General features: G+C 44.2%; 1 protein-coding gene across 23 annotated transcripts in view; it reads left to right on the top strand.

Annotated features, from left to right (window-relative positions):
- Positions 1-15608, top strand: part of R3HDM2 (R3H domain containing 2) — a 128838-nt gene that overhangs the window by 101567 nt on the left and 11663 nt on the right. For 10 of the 23 annotated variants that reach the window (XM_046662513.1, XM_046662539.1, XM_046662567.1 and 7 more), the window contains 7 exons: positions 2228-2259; positions 2358-2411; positions 6577-6809; positions 8663-8835; positions 13011-13112; positions 14845-15087; positions 15430-15556. In XM_046662513.1, coding sequence (XP_046518469.1) covers positions 2228-2259; positions 2358-2411; positions 6577-6809; positions 8663-8835; positions 13011-13112; positions 14845-15087; positions 15430-15556 — 964 coding nt within the window. The remainder of the gene's footprint in view (positions 1-2227; positions 2260-2357; positions 2412-6576; positions 6810-8662; positions 8836-13010; positions 13113-14844; positions 15088-15429; positions 15557-15608) is intronic. The other 13 variants (XM_046662556.1, XM_046662607.1, XM_046662616.1 and 10 more) reach the window with 3 other exon arrangements.

Here is a 15608-nt window from a genome sequence, read left to right on the forward strand (position 1 = left end):
CATATCAGATATACTTGGTACCCCTGTTTCTGGTGGCCTTTGCCAACCAGACTGAAGAGAAGAATAGCAGAAATTCAGGAAAGGCTAAGGATAGGCAAGAGAGGAGCAAATCTCCAGAAATGTAAGATCCAAATAGCAGCACTCTCTTACGGTCAAATTAGCAAATAAAGGAGGAAGAGCCAGCCTCCCTTCATTGTCAAAAAATGGACAATTCTAATCAGGATACTTGGATGAACACTAGTTTTCTCCTTTTTCCCCACTCTCCCCTCCTTCAGCAAGACAAAAAAAGGTGTATCTTTTCATCATCACCTAGCTCAGAAAAATATTGTCTCCAACTTCAATTAAACTGAACTCCTCTATGAACGTGTTCCATTGTCTCAGGAGACCCAAGTGTTCCAAGGATCCTGACTGGGGACAGATACATAACAAACCCTCTGGCCCAAAGTCCAAGGAGAAGGAATCTTCTTACCTTCTGTTATATAGACCTCCATTCTGAGTCAGAAAAATCCGTCCTCCAAATTATCCACCCATAGCCTAAAGAGTGTTCTCTGCCTTTACCTGCAAACCAGTTGGGTGGAATGACAGGAGAGAGGTCATTTGTACATGGCTGTGACTGTTGATGACGGACAGGGCAGGTTGGTGAATGATAATGGCAAACATTTATAGAGTGCTTACTATCTTTCAAACACTGTTCTTAGCACTTTGCATAAATTAATTTATTTAATCCTCACACTAGGCCTATGAGGTTGGTTGCATTATTTTCCTCATTTTATAAATGAGGGACTGAGGCATAGAGAGGTTAAATAACCTAAGATCACACCGCTAGTTAGTGAAAGAGCCGGTATTTGAATTCAGGCAGTCTGGCTCCAGAGTCCATGTTCTTAACCTCTAAAGTAAACCACTTCTCAACAGCTTGCTCTGCTCTGGCTCTTTAGATTAAGAAATACCAGTGACATCATAGTGTAGCTATCTGTGAGGTGCTCCTCTGCTTCACTGACACATGGAAAATGACTGTCCCACCGTTCTAGCCATTAGCAAAGCCACAAATATTCTGAAATCACAAACAACCTTTAATAGGGTATTGGGGCTAATTATGAACAACACTGGGAATATATCTACCTACAACCATAACAAAGTCAAAGTTAGCTCTTCTCTCCTGTTTTCTCCTAATTTCTAGTCTCTCAAGCCTCTACTAATATATGTATTCCTTGTTAAATCCTTGTGGATTTATCACTTTCATTTCAGCACTTCCTAACTCTTGCTGTTGTAGAGGCATCAGGAATCTCAGAAGGTCTAGGCAAGGAAAAATGGCCAAAGCCGACTGTACTCCAAAGATTCTTATGTGGAGAGGAACCTGGCCAGTCAAAGGGAGCTGATTAAGGGTAGAGTTATAGGTTGGGATGTAGGGGAGGAAAAAGCGGGCCAAAAAGAAAGGGAAGTGGCAAGAAGGGTGTTTGGATGGAAATGCTGCTGCTGCAGCCTTCTCTGGAGCCTGAGCTGTGCATTGGGAAAGCTGCCCACACAGGCTCTGCTCCGCATGGAGTCCACTCTGCTCAGCAGCTGGACACTCTTGGTACCTTTTCCTAAGGCTTGGGAGTCCACCATAATGCTCACTTCACTCAGCTCAGTGGCTTTGTCAGGAAATGATCCTCAAAAGGAATGTTTCAGGCTTTTAATCTTCTCACTTTTTCTAGGCTCTGAAAAGTACCTACCTCCCCAATTTCTTACTCTCCTTGGGTCTCAGGTCAGAATGTCTTTCATTTTGGCCAATGAGGAAGACAGAAATGGAATAGTCATTGAGGATGATTTCCCAAAAAACTAAATTTCTTTCTCTTGTCTCCCTTTTTCCTTCCTTTGAACACACTCTTTAGGAGCAAGCACACCAATTACTATGCTCACCTTACCTCTAGAGAGAATAAATTGAGAGCTAAAAAAATAGTGAGGTTAATACTTTCCTCTTCCTCCTTTCCACACTCCTACCTTTATCAGCCTCTGTTTTTAAACACTCTGTGGGAAGGCTAAAAATGCCGAATGCTCTTTCCCATTAAAGGTGAGAAGTCCAACTGGGTGTAAGGGTGTGGGTCATCCTGTCCCTGCTTCATCTCTCCCTGTTGGGGGGTGAGCTTGGTTTGAGGACCTTGGGTATTCATAGCATCATGGACACCCTTTTCGGTTATGCCATGCTGTTTTCTTATAAGTTATTTTCCGTTTTCTCCCCCTCACCTAGACTGGCCAGAACGGATATCTAAATGACATCAGGTTAGTACCACTTAGCATGTTCCCTGCTTCTCATTGAGCTTTGTCAGTCAGGTTAATATAATCCTATAATGATGCTTTTCTTTGATGTTAACCAACAGACTCTCCAAAGAAGCCTTTTCTTCTAGCTCTCACAAGAGAAGGCAGATTTTTAGGTACCTCTGTGTGATCTATATCCCTCCTTGTTTTTTAAAAAATTTTATTTTGTTTTGCTGTAATCTTTCCAGTGGAGTGAGTTTGCTCCATGCATGGCTGCTTGTGGAATAATTCAACTTGTGGTTTTTGCAACATTGGATATTTTTCCCCATTTAAAAAAAAATGGCTCCTGCTCAATGACTTTATTGTTGCTGATTTCATTTTAAGTCCTGGTTAGGTGAAGGGGACCAAATAGGGATAGGTACTGCTCTCTCCCAGAATTTAGCTGGAATGGGGCCTTTTTGGAGGATTTCAACATATATTTATATTAAGGTAAAAGAACGGGTGTCTTCTGGCTACCTTTCTGAATCTGTGGAAAGATGTAAAGAGCTTATCCCTCACCCAGCATAGGGAATGTTTTGTATCTTTAAAAAAGAATGGTACACATATAAAAACACATACAAACACCTCTGTCTTTGTAGTTTTCTCTTTGGGACAATGTAGTGGGTAAGATAACCTCAGAAAGAACTTGTTTGCCTTAGCAGAGACTTAGAGCATGTCCTTTATATGACTGTCCATGACTTGCTCTTAATGTTAGTGAAAGCTGCTATATTAACTTCTCCAGTACCTAATATTCTCCATTTTCTACAAAGCAGTCATAAGAATACCCCTTTCATTTCAGTCTCTCAGTCCCACCCCAGAGGATTGTACAAGGCAGTGGTGAGAGAAGTACTGCTTTAGGACCCTATTCCGGCACCAACTCATTTTATGTATGTTCTTCCCATTTTACGAGTAGAACTTACAGAGTACAGAAAACCTAAGTATTTAATACTAGGATTCAGGTCTAACCCTTTCCAAATGACTTCTCTTTTTGAATCCTAAGCTTGATAAGAACTGACTAACTCAGATTAGTTAGAGCCCTCATTCCTAGGACTTCAGTTGTCCCTTCCCCGTTGTCCTTTCTAAAGCTAGTCAAACGATGTGGAAATTGGTATAGCGAGATTTCCCGTTCTTGGGCTGGAGGATTTATCTCCCTTTCCATATCTCTGAACTCCTTTTCCGAGACCTCCCCACCCTGAGGTCCATCTGAAAGCCCCAGGCAGAGAGGGCTCTGCATTGTTTGTGGTGGTCAACGTAGAGTCAGTCCTCCTCTCTAAAAAAAAATCTATTCCATATTGTACACTTCAGGGTCTTAAATCATCCCAGAATACCTATAATAAACAGGAGTTTTAAACTAACTGTTATGTGTGACTTAAAGCACAGTGCTTTATGGTTGCCAAAGTATACTGTATCTGATTCAATTCTCTCAATGTCCTGATTTGGTAAGCTGGTTTACATGTAAGAAAACAAAAGCAGAGAGATTAAGTGGCTAACCCAGGTTTACGTGGTATTAGTGGCAAAACTGGGACTGACTCTTTGTCCAGTATTCTTTTCACCGTACCACACCAGATCTCTACAAACATCACTCCTTCTTCTCTGAGTAGTGTTCCATTCGGAGCCCTAATTCACATTCACTGCTAGGAATAATGCCCTTATTAGTGCTGTGGAGCATCAAACTACATCAAACTGTGCAGATAATAGCTTGAAGGATCTAGTGAGCAGGTGCAGCCCTCTCCTATCCAGAGCTTCTTTTAAGCTGCTGCTTTCCATACTGAGTTTTGATTAAAGATCTAAGTCATCTAAAATGCAGCTCCAGGGACTCTTAAGGGGGTAACTTCTTCCACTATTTGAGTACTAGTCCAGAACTCTAATGAATAGAAGGTGATCTTCTCTAACTGCTTTATACCTCTCTTCCCAAGTTTGTGAAACAAATACCGATACACCAGATTCCATCATCCATATTGGCAATAACTGTGGTGACTTTCCAATTCTTTGGAAGATCCTGCTCCACTGATAAATAAGCCATAGTGAGGCTTACTGATATTTATTGCCACCTCTTCCCCAGTGCTACCCACTCCCCAGACCCAATAAACTGGACTTTCACCAGCACTAAATGTATTTGCAAAAACTAAGTTAGCTCTGATTTCACAGGAGTATGAAATATGAATGTTCTCTGCCCTTCACCCCCATCTCTCCAACACACACACACCCCGAATCCAGTGCTCAGAATTGAGTCTGGTAGCTTTCCCTGACTGCCTTATTTTTAGTGAAGTGGAAGGACATGACCAGAGATTAAGTTTAGTTGTAGAGAAGAAAAACTGATTTGTTTCCTGGCCAAGACTCAACTTAGATTCTCTAACTCTCGGGAGTGTACTGTACTAACCCAGGTTAGTCAGAAGATCATCAGACAAGCCACATTTTGAGCACTTTGTCATCACTGTCTGGGGGGAACTGGATGAGTACAGACGTGCTGCCACCTTGGCTCAAGCTTCCCAGGGTGTTTGGTTTAAAGTTGACTCATTCACTGTGTACCTCTAATAGAGAAAGTAGATGGCAGAACTGTCCTCATAGGTAGCACAGTGTTTGAATTAGGTGTAAAAGGCCATTAGGACTTGTCTTGCAAAACTCAAGCTCTAATTTGTAATGAACAGCCTCATCCATTGCCATCGCTGTATCCCTTTACCCCACAAACACACACATCTTTATTGAGTCCTCTCAGTAGAATTGCCTTTGTCCATTGAGACAGAGCTGTTGGCTCTCACTTCGGGTCTGGTTCTGTTCCTGAAGAGTCCGTGATTTATGCTTCTTTTCTTGTTTCCCATTGTACTTTTGACATCCCCAAGAGAAAGGCGTAAAGTTCTAGGGGAACAGGAGTATTTTCTAGTCCTCTATTCTAACTATATATAGAGAAGCTATATAGTTAAAGGTTATATGTACATCTACTTGGGATTCAAAGAAGAATTAGCATGTCCCTAACTAGCTATGCCAGTGTGTTCTTAGCCCTCCAGGATTGGCTTGGCTAAAAACTAAAATAGTAGCCCCAGCATATATTTTGCCCATTTTCCCTACAGTACCTTTGAGCAGATATTCTAATAAAGAAAGGTATTTTCTTTGCTATTACCGTCTTAAGAAAAATACCTTTCTTTATTAGTATAACTCTGAGCCTAGTGTCTTTGAAGCTAAGAGAATTGGGATGGGGTTTTCTATTTGCTTTAGGTGGGGTGGTGAAAAGGGGGGAGCCCAAGCCACTATGATTTGTGCTCACTTGCTCCCCAGAATACATACCAAAATCTCTGTAATTATTGTCATTTGGTTTCCTCAAGTCATTAGTCATTGGGGGTGGGGGATGTAAAAGGAAAATTTTGGTTCTTGCTTATTGATTAAGAAGCAGGGAGAGCTCAACAAGGCTTAGGGTTTTCAGGCCAACCCCATCTATCTTGAGAAGTACAGCTATTTATAATCACGAGCAGTGATTATAGCATCAGGATAACCCTGATGTTTCCAGAGCAAAATATGAGAGGATGAATTCCTTTTCTCAGTAGGCTTGTGCCTTGTCTAGGACAATAGGGTTATTAATATGGAGGCAGCTAGGCACAGTCAGCCCCCTGCTTCTTGCCATCCTACATCCCTAGGGCATATTTGCTTGATCATGCTGGGGACTTCAGCCCATGGAGACTCTGGAACCAATTGTTCCTAGATACCAACACAGAACTTCCACAAAACAGACCATCAGACTGAGTTTTCTGTGGTGCCCCTTTGGTCTACTATACTCCTCTTTCCACCCCTAGAAAAGTGGCCATCAACAGCACCTCTGCTGGCTTAGACGTGTGTTATGTGGAAGACCTGTTTTGGGATTTATCCATGTCATTGGCTACTCCTGCCTTCTAGTAATAGTAACTTCTAGGAGTCTTTTTGTTTTAAGAACTCCCGGAAGGAGCTGGTATCCCTCTGCTCCCCACTATTTCCTGCATGTGTGGGATCCCTGCAGGGGGGTGGGGAAGAGACCACAGCCAATCTCAGCATCATGTATGTGGTTTCCCATCCACCTCTGGTCTGATGTATCAAATTAGTTGCCAGTGCACTGTCTTCCAGATTTGCCTCTGTGCTCTTTGTTACTGTACTGGATCTCGTTCTGTCTGCTCCCATCAAGTCTTGGTTGGCCAGCCAACTAACAAGAAGTCAGTGTCCATCCTCTCCCCAACCCTCACCCTTTCTTTGTTATTGAAAGACTGGAAATGAACTCTCTCCTAGCCCTTCTGCTGAAGTGGTAGGTGAGGGGTGCTCTGACCACTGTGATTTCTGCAGGGGGAACCGTGAGGGGCTGAGCCGCACCTCAAGCAGCCGCCAGAGCAGCACAGACAGCGAACTCAAATCCCTGGAGCCACGGCCTTGGAGCAGCACGGATTCTGATGGCTCTGTCCGGAGTATGCGGCCTCCTGTCACCAAAGCCAGCAGCTTCAGCGGAATCTCTATCCTCACCCGGGGTGACAGCATCGGGAGCAGTAAAGGTAGCAGTGCAGGAAGGAGCTCCAGGCCAGGTACCACAGCTTCTCTCCTTCCGTGTCATGCCCTTCATTTCTTGCTTATCTTCTGCAAACATCACTGATAGTTACTTTTAACAATACATTTATCTCAATATAGTATCCTGGAAACCTAACAGAGGAACTTTGACTTCTTGGATCCATTGTCCTTTTGAGTCCCCTCTCTGATTTTCTTTCAAACTTTCTTCTCTAACTGAATAAAACTGATATGGCTTAGATTATTTTATCTGATTTCTGACTGAGGGGACATCCCTATCAGCCCAGATTCAGGTTATATACTAAGATGAGAATGATAGCTACTTTCATTCTGTGGCCTCTGAGATTATAAAGAGGGTTTGTAGAGCAGAGGGAACCCTTAGAGTTTAGCTGTTTGTAATTAATTGGTAGCAGCCAATAGGCCAGAACTTCCAGAGATACTGCTGCAGCTGCTTCTCTGGAGCCTGGTCACTAAGAAGGAGCATTTGTTCCACATGCCAGCCCTGTAACCACCCTTTAGTTCTCCTGATCTGCTGTGTAACCTTCTCCATCTATTCCTCTTGCCCTCTTTGTACCCAGTGGGCCTCTATTTCACCATCCTCTTGCTTCTGAAGTGCTTGACTCTCATTCCAGGAGTTCTGTAGTCTTGTCCTCAGAAGACATCAGTAGTGATGGAGATTTTGCCTCTGACTCTTAGGTCTCTCCTGCCCTTCTGTTAACTCTTCTCTAACCCCACAGCCTCTGCCTTTACCTAGGCCTTTATCTTCTTTTATTTAATTATGTCACTAGTCTCCAAGCTGGTTTCCCCGCTCCCTCCGCAGCCCTTTTCAGAGCCAGTTTAACAATCTAAAGCATAGATCTAGTCACGTCAGTCCTCTTTTTAAAACATTCCTGTTTCTCTATTCCCTGCATAATAAAATCCAAATTACTTAATATAGCATAACTTTCTGGCTCTAGTGTGCCATCTCACTCTCTTCCAGATAGCCACCCACCTCTGGCCCTCCAACCATTTCTCGAATGTGGCATTAGCTTTGTCCCCTCTCAGTCTGACAAGGCTTCTGTTCATCCTTCAGACCCATGTCTCCTGCCACTTCCTTTTTAAATCCTTCCCTCTAACCCTCCCAGGAGTTATTGCTGCCTCATCTTTGCTTTCATACAACTTTGTTCGTATCACTGATGCATCCCTTATCCTCATCAGATTGTGTGGATGTCCATCTCCTGTCAGAAGCTCCTGTGCTTCTTAAGAGCAAGGACTGTGTCTCCTTTACCTTTCTTTCCTCACCTCATTATACAATGCTTGGCTCATAGTAGATATTCAGTAAAAGTATTTTATATGAATGTGTGCGAGACTTGGAGAGCGTGGAAGTGGGGAAAATAATTGGGTGAATGTTGTGTGTATGTGTGTGCACAGGCGTGTGCTTGGAGTTGCCTTCTCAGCAATTTTTATGAGATGCTGCAAGTTGAGAAGAAATCAAAGAGAAGACAAGTCTCTTAAGGGACTAGGAATCTATATTTTCCTAGGAAGCAAACATTCATGTTTTCACTGTCTAATCATGATGGACAGATTCTAGGATCTTGGGGGAGGTGCCTTAGCAGCCTCACATTTTGTTCAATTCCCAAACCAAACATTGACAGTCAAGGTGGTTACTGTCCCTGGAGAGCAGAAACCTGCCTAGATGAGGAGTCTCATGATCAGGGCAGCTGAAATGCATCTGTGCTCATCATGGATCTTCCCAAGACAGTGGGGGGGAGCAGACAGAAGGGGAGTGATGAGAAACGACAAGGAAAGAGTAAAGTCCTGCAGCTGGGCCTCCAGTGGTGGTGTGTTCATGGCTTGTGCTTACAGCTCTTGGTGGGTCTCCTCTTTGCCTTAGGTATGGTGCTAGGTGCCCCAGAAGTGTGCAGCCAGGTCACCTCATCCCAGTCTGTCCGGGGCCTTCTCCCTTGTACTGCCCAGCAGCAGCAGCAGCAGCAGCAGCAGCAACTTCCTGTTCTCCCACCCACGCCTCAGCAACAGCCACCCTTGAATAATCACATCATCTCACAGGTGAGTCACCACTCAGTGCCAGAGCCCCCTCCGTTCTGATTTAAGCAAGCACTGGAAGCACAGTTATGTCTCTTGTGCTGTGGGTGGCAGGAAAGATCTGTTTTTGGAGAGATGTCATACTCTCCCCTATTTCTCGCTGGTTAGTTGTGGGGAAAGAAGAGTAAAGGCAAAAGTTTGGCCAAAGTGCTCTTAGTAGAGTCAGCCTGGGAGTTTTTTTCTTTATATTTCTTCCTCTTCCTCCTGAGAATTGTCAGTGGGATCTTTTATCCCATTCCACGTTTCCACTGTTACCCCATCTCCCTCTACATCCTGTGTAATTAGCAAGGTGATTTTGCTCACAATATCCATATATGGAGCTTGAAAAGATTACAGCTCCCACCATAGTCTGACTGAATGTATTCATGTGACTGTTGACCCCTAAACAGATATTTATGTATAGGGGTTTGGGGGGAAGGAAATAACACTCTCTCAAGACCCCTGCCATACATACACCATAAGGCACAAAAACCCCAATATTGTCTTTGTTTTCCACGCCATAAAAGAGCCCTCTCTTTCTCCTTCTGTGGCTGGACCGGTAGATGTTGGTACCAACCAGAGTTTGAGTAAAGTTTTGCTTCTGTGGAGACCATGCAAGTCATCAGCATAAGAATCAGATCCTATTCTAAACTGGAACCTCAGTGTTCTAGGTTTCAAAATCTCCTTAATACTATGAAGAGAGCTGTGCTGAGATCTTCACTTATTCTTTTCTTCCTTGAATAGAGCCCATAGTTTATCCTGAAGTATTCTCTGGTGGTCAGGAAGCCCATATGCCTACACTCTTTTCTGCTGCAGTTTAACTTCTCATTTCAGCTCCCAGCCTCCCTCATTTCCCTGCTCAGTTAGTCCTGCTTGGCCTCAGATAATCTCTTCCATATGTACAAGAAGCAAGTCCCAAGTACCAATACCCTAGGAACTGGAAACTAGAGTAGAAAGACCCTAGAATGGCCCAGTGCTACTGCATTCAAATACTGTGAAATGAGGCTAAAATAAGGAACAGTGAAGATCAAGGAAACCCTGCTCTGTGTCTTAATGTAACCCACACACAGATCATTCCAGTCCTTCATCGTAGTCCCTAAATCAGTTCTTTGGGGCTGGCCCCGTGGCCAACTGGTTAAGTTCGTGTGCTCTACTTCGGTGGCCCAGGGTTTCACGGGTTCAGATCCTGGCACGGACATGGCACCGCTCATCAGGCCATGTTGAGGTGGCGTCCCATGTACTGCAACTAGAAGGACCCACAACTAAAATATACAACTATGTACTGGGGGGATTTGGGGAGAAAAAGCAATTTTAAAAAAATTTTTTTAAAAATCAGTTTCTCTGTAGTTCTGACTTTCTTTCTTGTTCTACCATATCTGCCTCATTATGTCTCATTCATATCAACTTACCTCACTCCCTACTGAAACATAGCATGTGTGTGTGCTTTTCCCTGTCTGTGTCTTATTCAGACCTATAAGTGGGTAAACTTTGTGCTTCCCCCTCTGGCTATCTCCTGCTGTGTTTCTGTGTATATATGTTTGACTTTTCCAAGGTCCCGGTATTTTTTTTGTTTTCTAAAATGTATGTATTTTAATACAGTCTTGCTCCCTTTTCTCCCTCTTAGTCTTCCAGCTGCCTCCTCCTCCCATCCATATCTAGAAACAGACAGCAAGAATGGGAGGGAAATAAAGAGATAAGTAAAGAGAATAACCATTTGGGACTGAAATGTATGCTTTTTTCTTCTTCACTTTTTCTCTCTCTCTTTATCCCTTACTTCTTCTTCCTACTGCCTTTTTCTTTCTTCTTTTTTCTTTTTCTTTATCTCTCAGTGCTGGTGGCTCTCCAAACTCAAGTTGCTGAGCCCCTGAATGCTTATTGTTCAGTTTTTCAAATGATATATAACAGTGCAGTGATGAAGGAAGTGACCACACACAACCCCCCACTGTGCTTACTCTAAAGGTTTTCCTTTCAAAGAAAATCTGAGAAAAGGTAGTTAAGGCCTGGGGACTGTGCTGACTGAGCTATGCTCATTCCCTGCTGGCAGGCCTCTGCTGGAGAGCAGGCCTGATATCATACATCAGCGGAACATGTGAAATCAAGGAGTGAGGCTGAGGATTGAGGGACCAGTGGCTACCTTTTGCCCAATTTACTTGAAGCGGAGTGGACCTCTTGAAAAAGAGTCCCCCAAGCCTGTCTCCTGGTGTCCAGTCAGGCATCCAAGAGACAATGGTCTATTCCAGAATTCACCAGTAGGTGGCAGTCACATCCCTCAAGGCCAGTCTGGCTTCTGTCTGGTTTTTCCGAAGTTCCCTAGCTCTGGAGTTTGAGACTCTCTAAGAAGAGAACTCTCTAAGAAGAGGGGAGTGCAGGAATAACTTAAAAATAGCACTGAGACGCCTGCCTTGACCTCTACCCTTCCTCAGTCAGGATACGCCTAAGAGAGGAGCATTATTTCTTCTCTCTCCACTTTTAAACAAAACTCACAAATGTGAGGAAAACAAGCAGAGTTGTTTTACCACTTCACTGTCCCTATGGCTGTGCTTTCTCCCCTAGGGGATATAAGTCCTGAAGCACAATAGGCCCTCCCCAAAGAGAAAAAAAGAGGATTAGGATAACAGAAAATGGGTCTAAAAGCTGCCAGCACCAGTGGCTCATGCCGAGCAGCTTAGCCAGCAGTTATATGCAGAATGCCATTGGCTTACAGAAAACAGGTAAACCAGGAGAGCTGAGAGTTTGTTTTCAAGGCTATGGCAGCATCTCTCCCGGGTCACACAGTGGATTCTCAGTAACTTTTTCCTAACCAAGGTGACTTACATTTTATTTAATCCAGATTTCAGGAGTATTTTCCATTTGGGGAGTCTTCTCATTCCTGGAGTCTGTCTCTGGAACTGTTAGCCCCCTCTGTGAAAGGGTCTCACAGAGGTATGTAGCAGGAGAGGATATTCATACCATGGTCCCCTATACTTCTTAATACTCTAAATTTGGAAGGAAGGAAGAGAATTATAGAACCATAAAGGTGTTTGTGTAATTCTGTTTAACTTCTTTCTTCACCCCCTCCTACTGCTACAATGGAGTGGAAAGAACATATGTCAGGCAGAACTAGGTTCCCATCCCAGCTCTGCCACATTAGCTGTGTGATCCTGGATGTGTGATTTAATTTCTCTGAGCCTTACTATCTTAACTGGAAATACAAGTTACCCTACCTCCCTATAGGATTAGTGTGAGGCTGTATGAGATAATGTATATAAATGAGGCAATGTATATAAATGTTATTTCCTCCTTTCTTCCTATCCTCTCTCCTGTGTCCTACCCCTCGTACCACCAGGGGCTGTGACTGGAGAACTGATGAGGTGATGAAATGGCTGGAGGGGAAGAAGAGAGAGAAAAAAATAACTCCCCATTAGTTGGTTTAGAACACATCGTGTTCCAAATAAACAAATCCTCCTGCTTGAGGCTAGTGAACGGACTGAAGGAACAAAAGCTAAAACTAGGCTATTTATATTTTATTCCTAAATTCCCCCCTATTCACTTATGGGGGCATTTTTCATACTGCCCTCACAGCCTGGAGGAGCACAGAATAATCATGGAGCAGGAGGAAGTAGCCGGAACCAGGCTTGAACTGGCTATATTTTTCCTTGTCTGTCCTTGGGAGGAAGACAATCCTCATGAATGAGTATTTCCTCCAGGAAAACTCTGGTGTGAAATCAGGAGTGTGACAGGGAAAGCTGAGCCACACCTTGGATGACCCTTCCTACAGAAGCAAGAAATCCTTTCTCACTGGGCATTCAAGGAGGGTTATGATCGTGTTCCCCAGGAATCATGTGTTCAGAAAAAATGCTTTGTGAAAAGCTGTGTCTGGAATCAAGCAGCAGACCCTTGGCTCTGAAAATCCTAACGTTGCTCACAATGGCAGCAGAGTTCTGAGTGGCTAATGGGGCAGGGTGTGCAGCGGTTCTCCCCAGTGGGAGAGAGTGCCTCTCTGTCAGAGATGTGAAAGCCACAAGCTCCAGCCTGCTCAGCAGCCTTGCTATTCTTGTGAAATTTCTTTTATGATTAACCTTGCTGTCCCTTCCCTTTCCCTCCCTATCTCTGCCCCCCCGCCTCTCCCTGTGCCTCCCTTTTCTCTTCCCTTTTCCACATGCCTCTCTGCTGGTCCACAGCCAGTCCCAGCTCTGCAGCCCTCTCCGCAGCCTGTCCAGTTCTCTCCAGGCTCCTGTCCCCAAGTTCTTCTGCCAGTCTCTCCACCCCAGCAGTACAACATGGTATAAACCCCATTTCCCCTTTTTGTCTTGTCCATGTGTGGCCTGTATCTGTGAGTGTGTCTGGGTCAGTCTGTGACAACCTTGCAAAGCAGTTGTGCTTTTTGGAGGGCCATGTTAAAAGGTGTTTCTTCATGAGGGGCCAACACAGGCTGAACTACAGTCCATTCTAGTGACCTCATCACAGCACACTAGGCATCCAGAGACACCTAAACGTCGGTCAGGGAGGATCAATGAGTTCCCCTGAGTTTCAGGAGGGGAGCGAAATCGGATGTTGGTCTAACCTAAGCTCCTCATCCCTCTACTATCTGCATCCTTCATCTCATCTTCTCCCTGGATGTATCTGAGGAACCCGGTTTATTCCATACAGAATGGTTCTCTATAATTTCCCTAAAAAATCAAAACACAATTGCAGACTTCTCTGGTACCATTGGTAAAAACTTAAAATGTTCTCCTATCTTACCATATTATTTTACATAAAAAATATCCTCTTCTACTACATAGCACATGCTGTTTAAATTGTTTATACCCTGACTACAGATCTTTTGACCATCTGATTTACCTCATAGTTGATAACCTCCATCATGGTTATAGGAGCCCTGATTTTTTCATTTTGTGTTAATCACACCTATCTGCTTTTTCACAGAATCCCCTCTTTCCTCCCACCTCTTATCTCCATTCTGATAAGTCCTGGATATGGACCTCAAAAGAATCTGCAATCCAGTCCTCTTGTCATGTCTTTCTGCCCACTAAGGTGGCAAAATAGCTAGCATGAAGATCATATTCCTGTAAATCAAGTGAAACTGCAGGAAAGCATTGTCTTTTGTTTCTGCTAGTTTCTTTTGCAAAAGAACTTCTGCTGTGCATGTGTGTGTGTGTGTGTATGTGTGTGTGTTGATTACTATCCAGGGAGCAGAAGGGACAAGGAATCTAACAAACTCTAACCTATCACCATACAAGTGAGAGATGAACACCATCACTTGCTGCTTAGAGCAGAGGGCTAACAGAGAAGGCAATTACAGACTAGCCAGTCAGTCTCGCCCTCCAGCTCGGCCACTCACCCTGGCCTCCTTTCCGAGGTGAGAATTAGAAGTGGTTTCTGAAGGACAGGAGAACTCAAGGCAAGTGTCAGAGAACAGAGGTGGAAATGACTTTGAGAGGGAGTAAGGAGATAAGCAGCAGGAGTGGGAGTCCACCAGTCTTTCCACTGCGTCGGCAGAGCTGGGAAGCCACATGAACCTAGCCACCCATAATCTACTCAAGGTGCTATCTGGTACCTTTATTATAAAAATGAGATTTATGGCAACATAGGGGCCCTTTGTATGGTTGGAGGCATGAGGAAGACAGGAAATGGAAAGACATAGTCTTTTTTTTTAACCCGCTATTTGTCTTGTTTTTTCTATATATAGAAGTTGTGTCATTGCTCCCGTCTCCCCAGGACTAATTTTAATAAAGATCATAATCAGAGTGGTATTGTTACCTCATATGTGATAGGGACTCTGGCTCTGGAGTTGGGCTTCAAACAGCTGTTCAATTCATAGCAGTTTAAAACACCACATGACAGAGGCTTAGGGCTAAAAAGTGCCTCCCAGGGCACAGAGGCAGGAGTGTCCCACAATGGTATAAGGAAGGCTGTAGAGAAGGTTGCTATTTCTGTCTGTCTGTCTGTGTTGAAGCCAAAAGATATGGGGCTTGATACAACCTTGGTCCTTGAGTCTCCCCATTCTCCCAACAGGCAGATGACCTCAGCAACCCCTTTGGACAAATGAGCCTTAGCCGCCAAGGTTCTGCTGAAGCAGCTGACCCATCCTCAGCTCTGTTCCAGCCCCCACTTATCTCCCAGCACCCTCAGCAGACTAGCTTCATCATGGCTTCTACAGGACAGCCCCTCCCGACTTCCAACTATTCCACCTCTAGCCATGCACCACCTACTCAGCAAGTCCTGCCACCCCAGGGCTATATGCAGCCCCCCCAACAGGTGAGTGGCTCGGGTTCCCAGCTTAAATCACTAATTCAGTTTGTCCAGTATTATAATCCTTCTTTTTTCTTCTAGTTTAGACAGACCAGAGGGGATACCTATCCCCCAACTCCATTTCCCCACCTTGCACTTGAAAGTTGTCTTTCTAGTCAGAAGGTCATCTTTCTATATAACACAAGATCTTCCTGTTCTATTTCAAACTTGTACACTAACACTGCAACTTCAGGCCCCAAATATCTCCATTTACAGATTTCTGGCCATCAACCCTGATGCATTTAATAGTCTGGGGATTTAGGGACTGAATTTGAGAGACCTTCTCACATCTGTTTCCTCTTACCATAGATCCAGGTTTCTTACTATACCCCTGGACAGTATCCTAACTCCAACCAGCAATATCGACCTCTCTCTCACCCGGTGGCCTACAGCCCCCAACGTGGTCAACAGCTGCCTCAGCCATCCCAGCAGCCTGGTAAGAGGAACTGTCAGTGTAAGAAGGCAGTGGATAGGGGAAAGGCAGAGAC

This window comes from Equus quagga, chromosome 1 (genome assembly GCF_021613505.1).
Source record: "Equus quagga isolate Etosha38 chromosome 1, UCLA_HA_Equagga_1.0, whole genome shotgun sequence".
Lineage (NCBI taxonomy): Eukaryota > Metazoa > Chordata > Mammalia > Perissodactyla > Equidae > Equus > Equus quagga.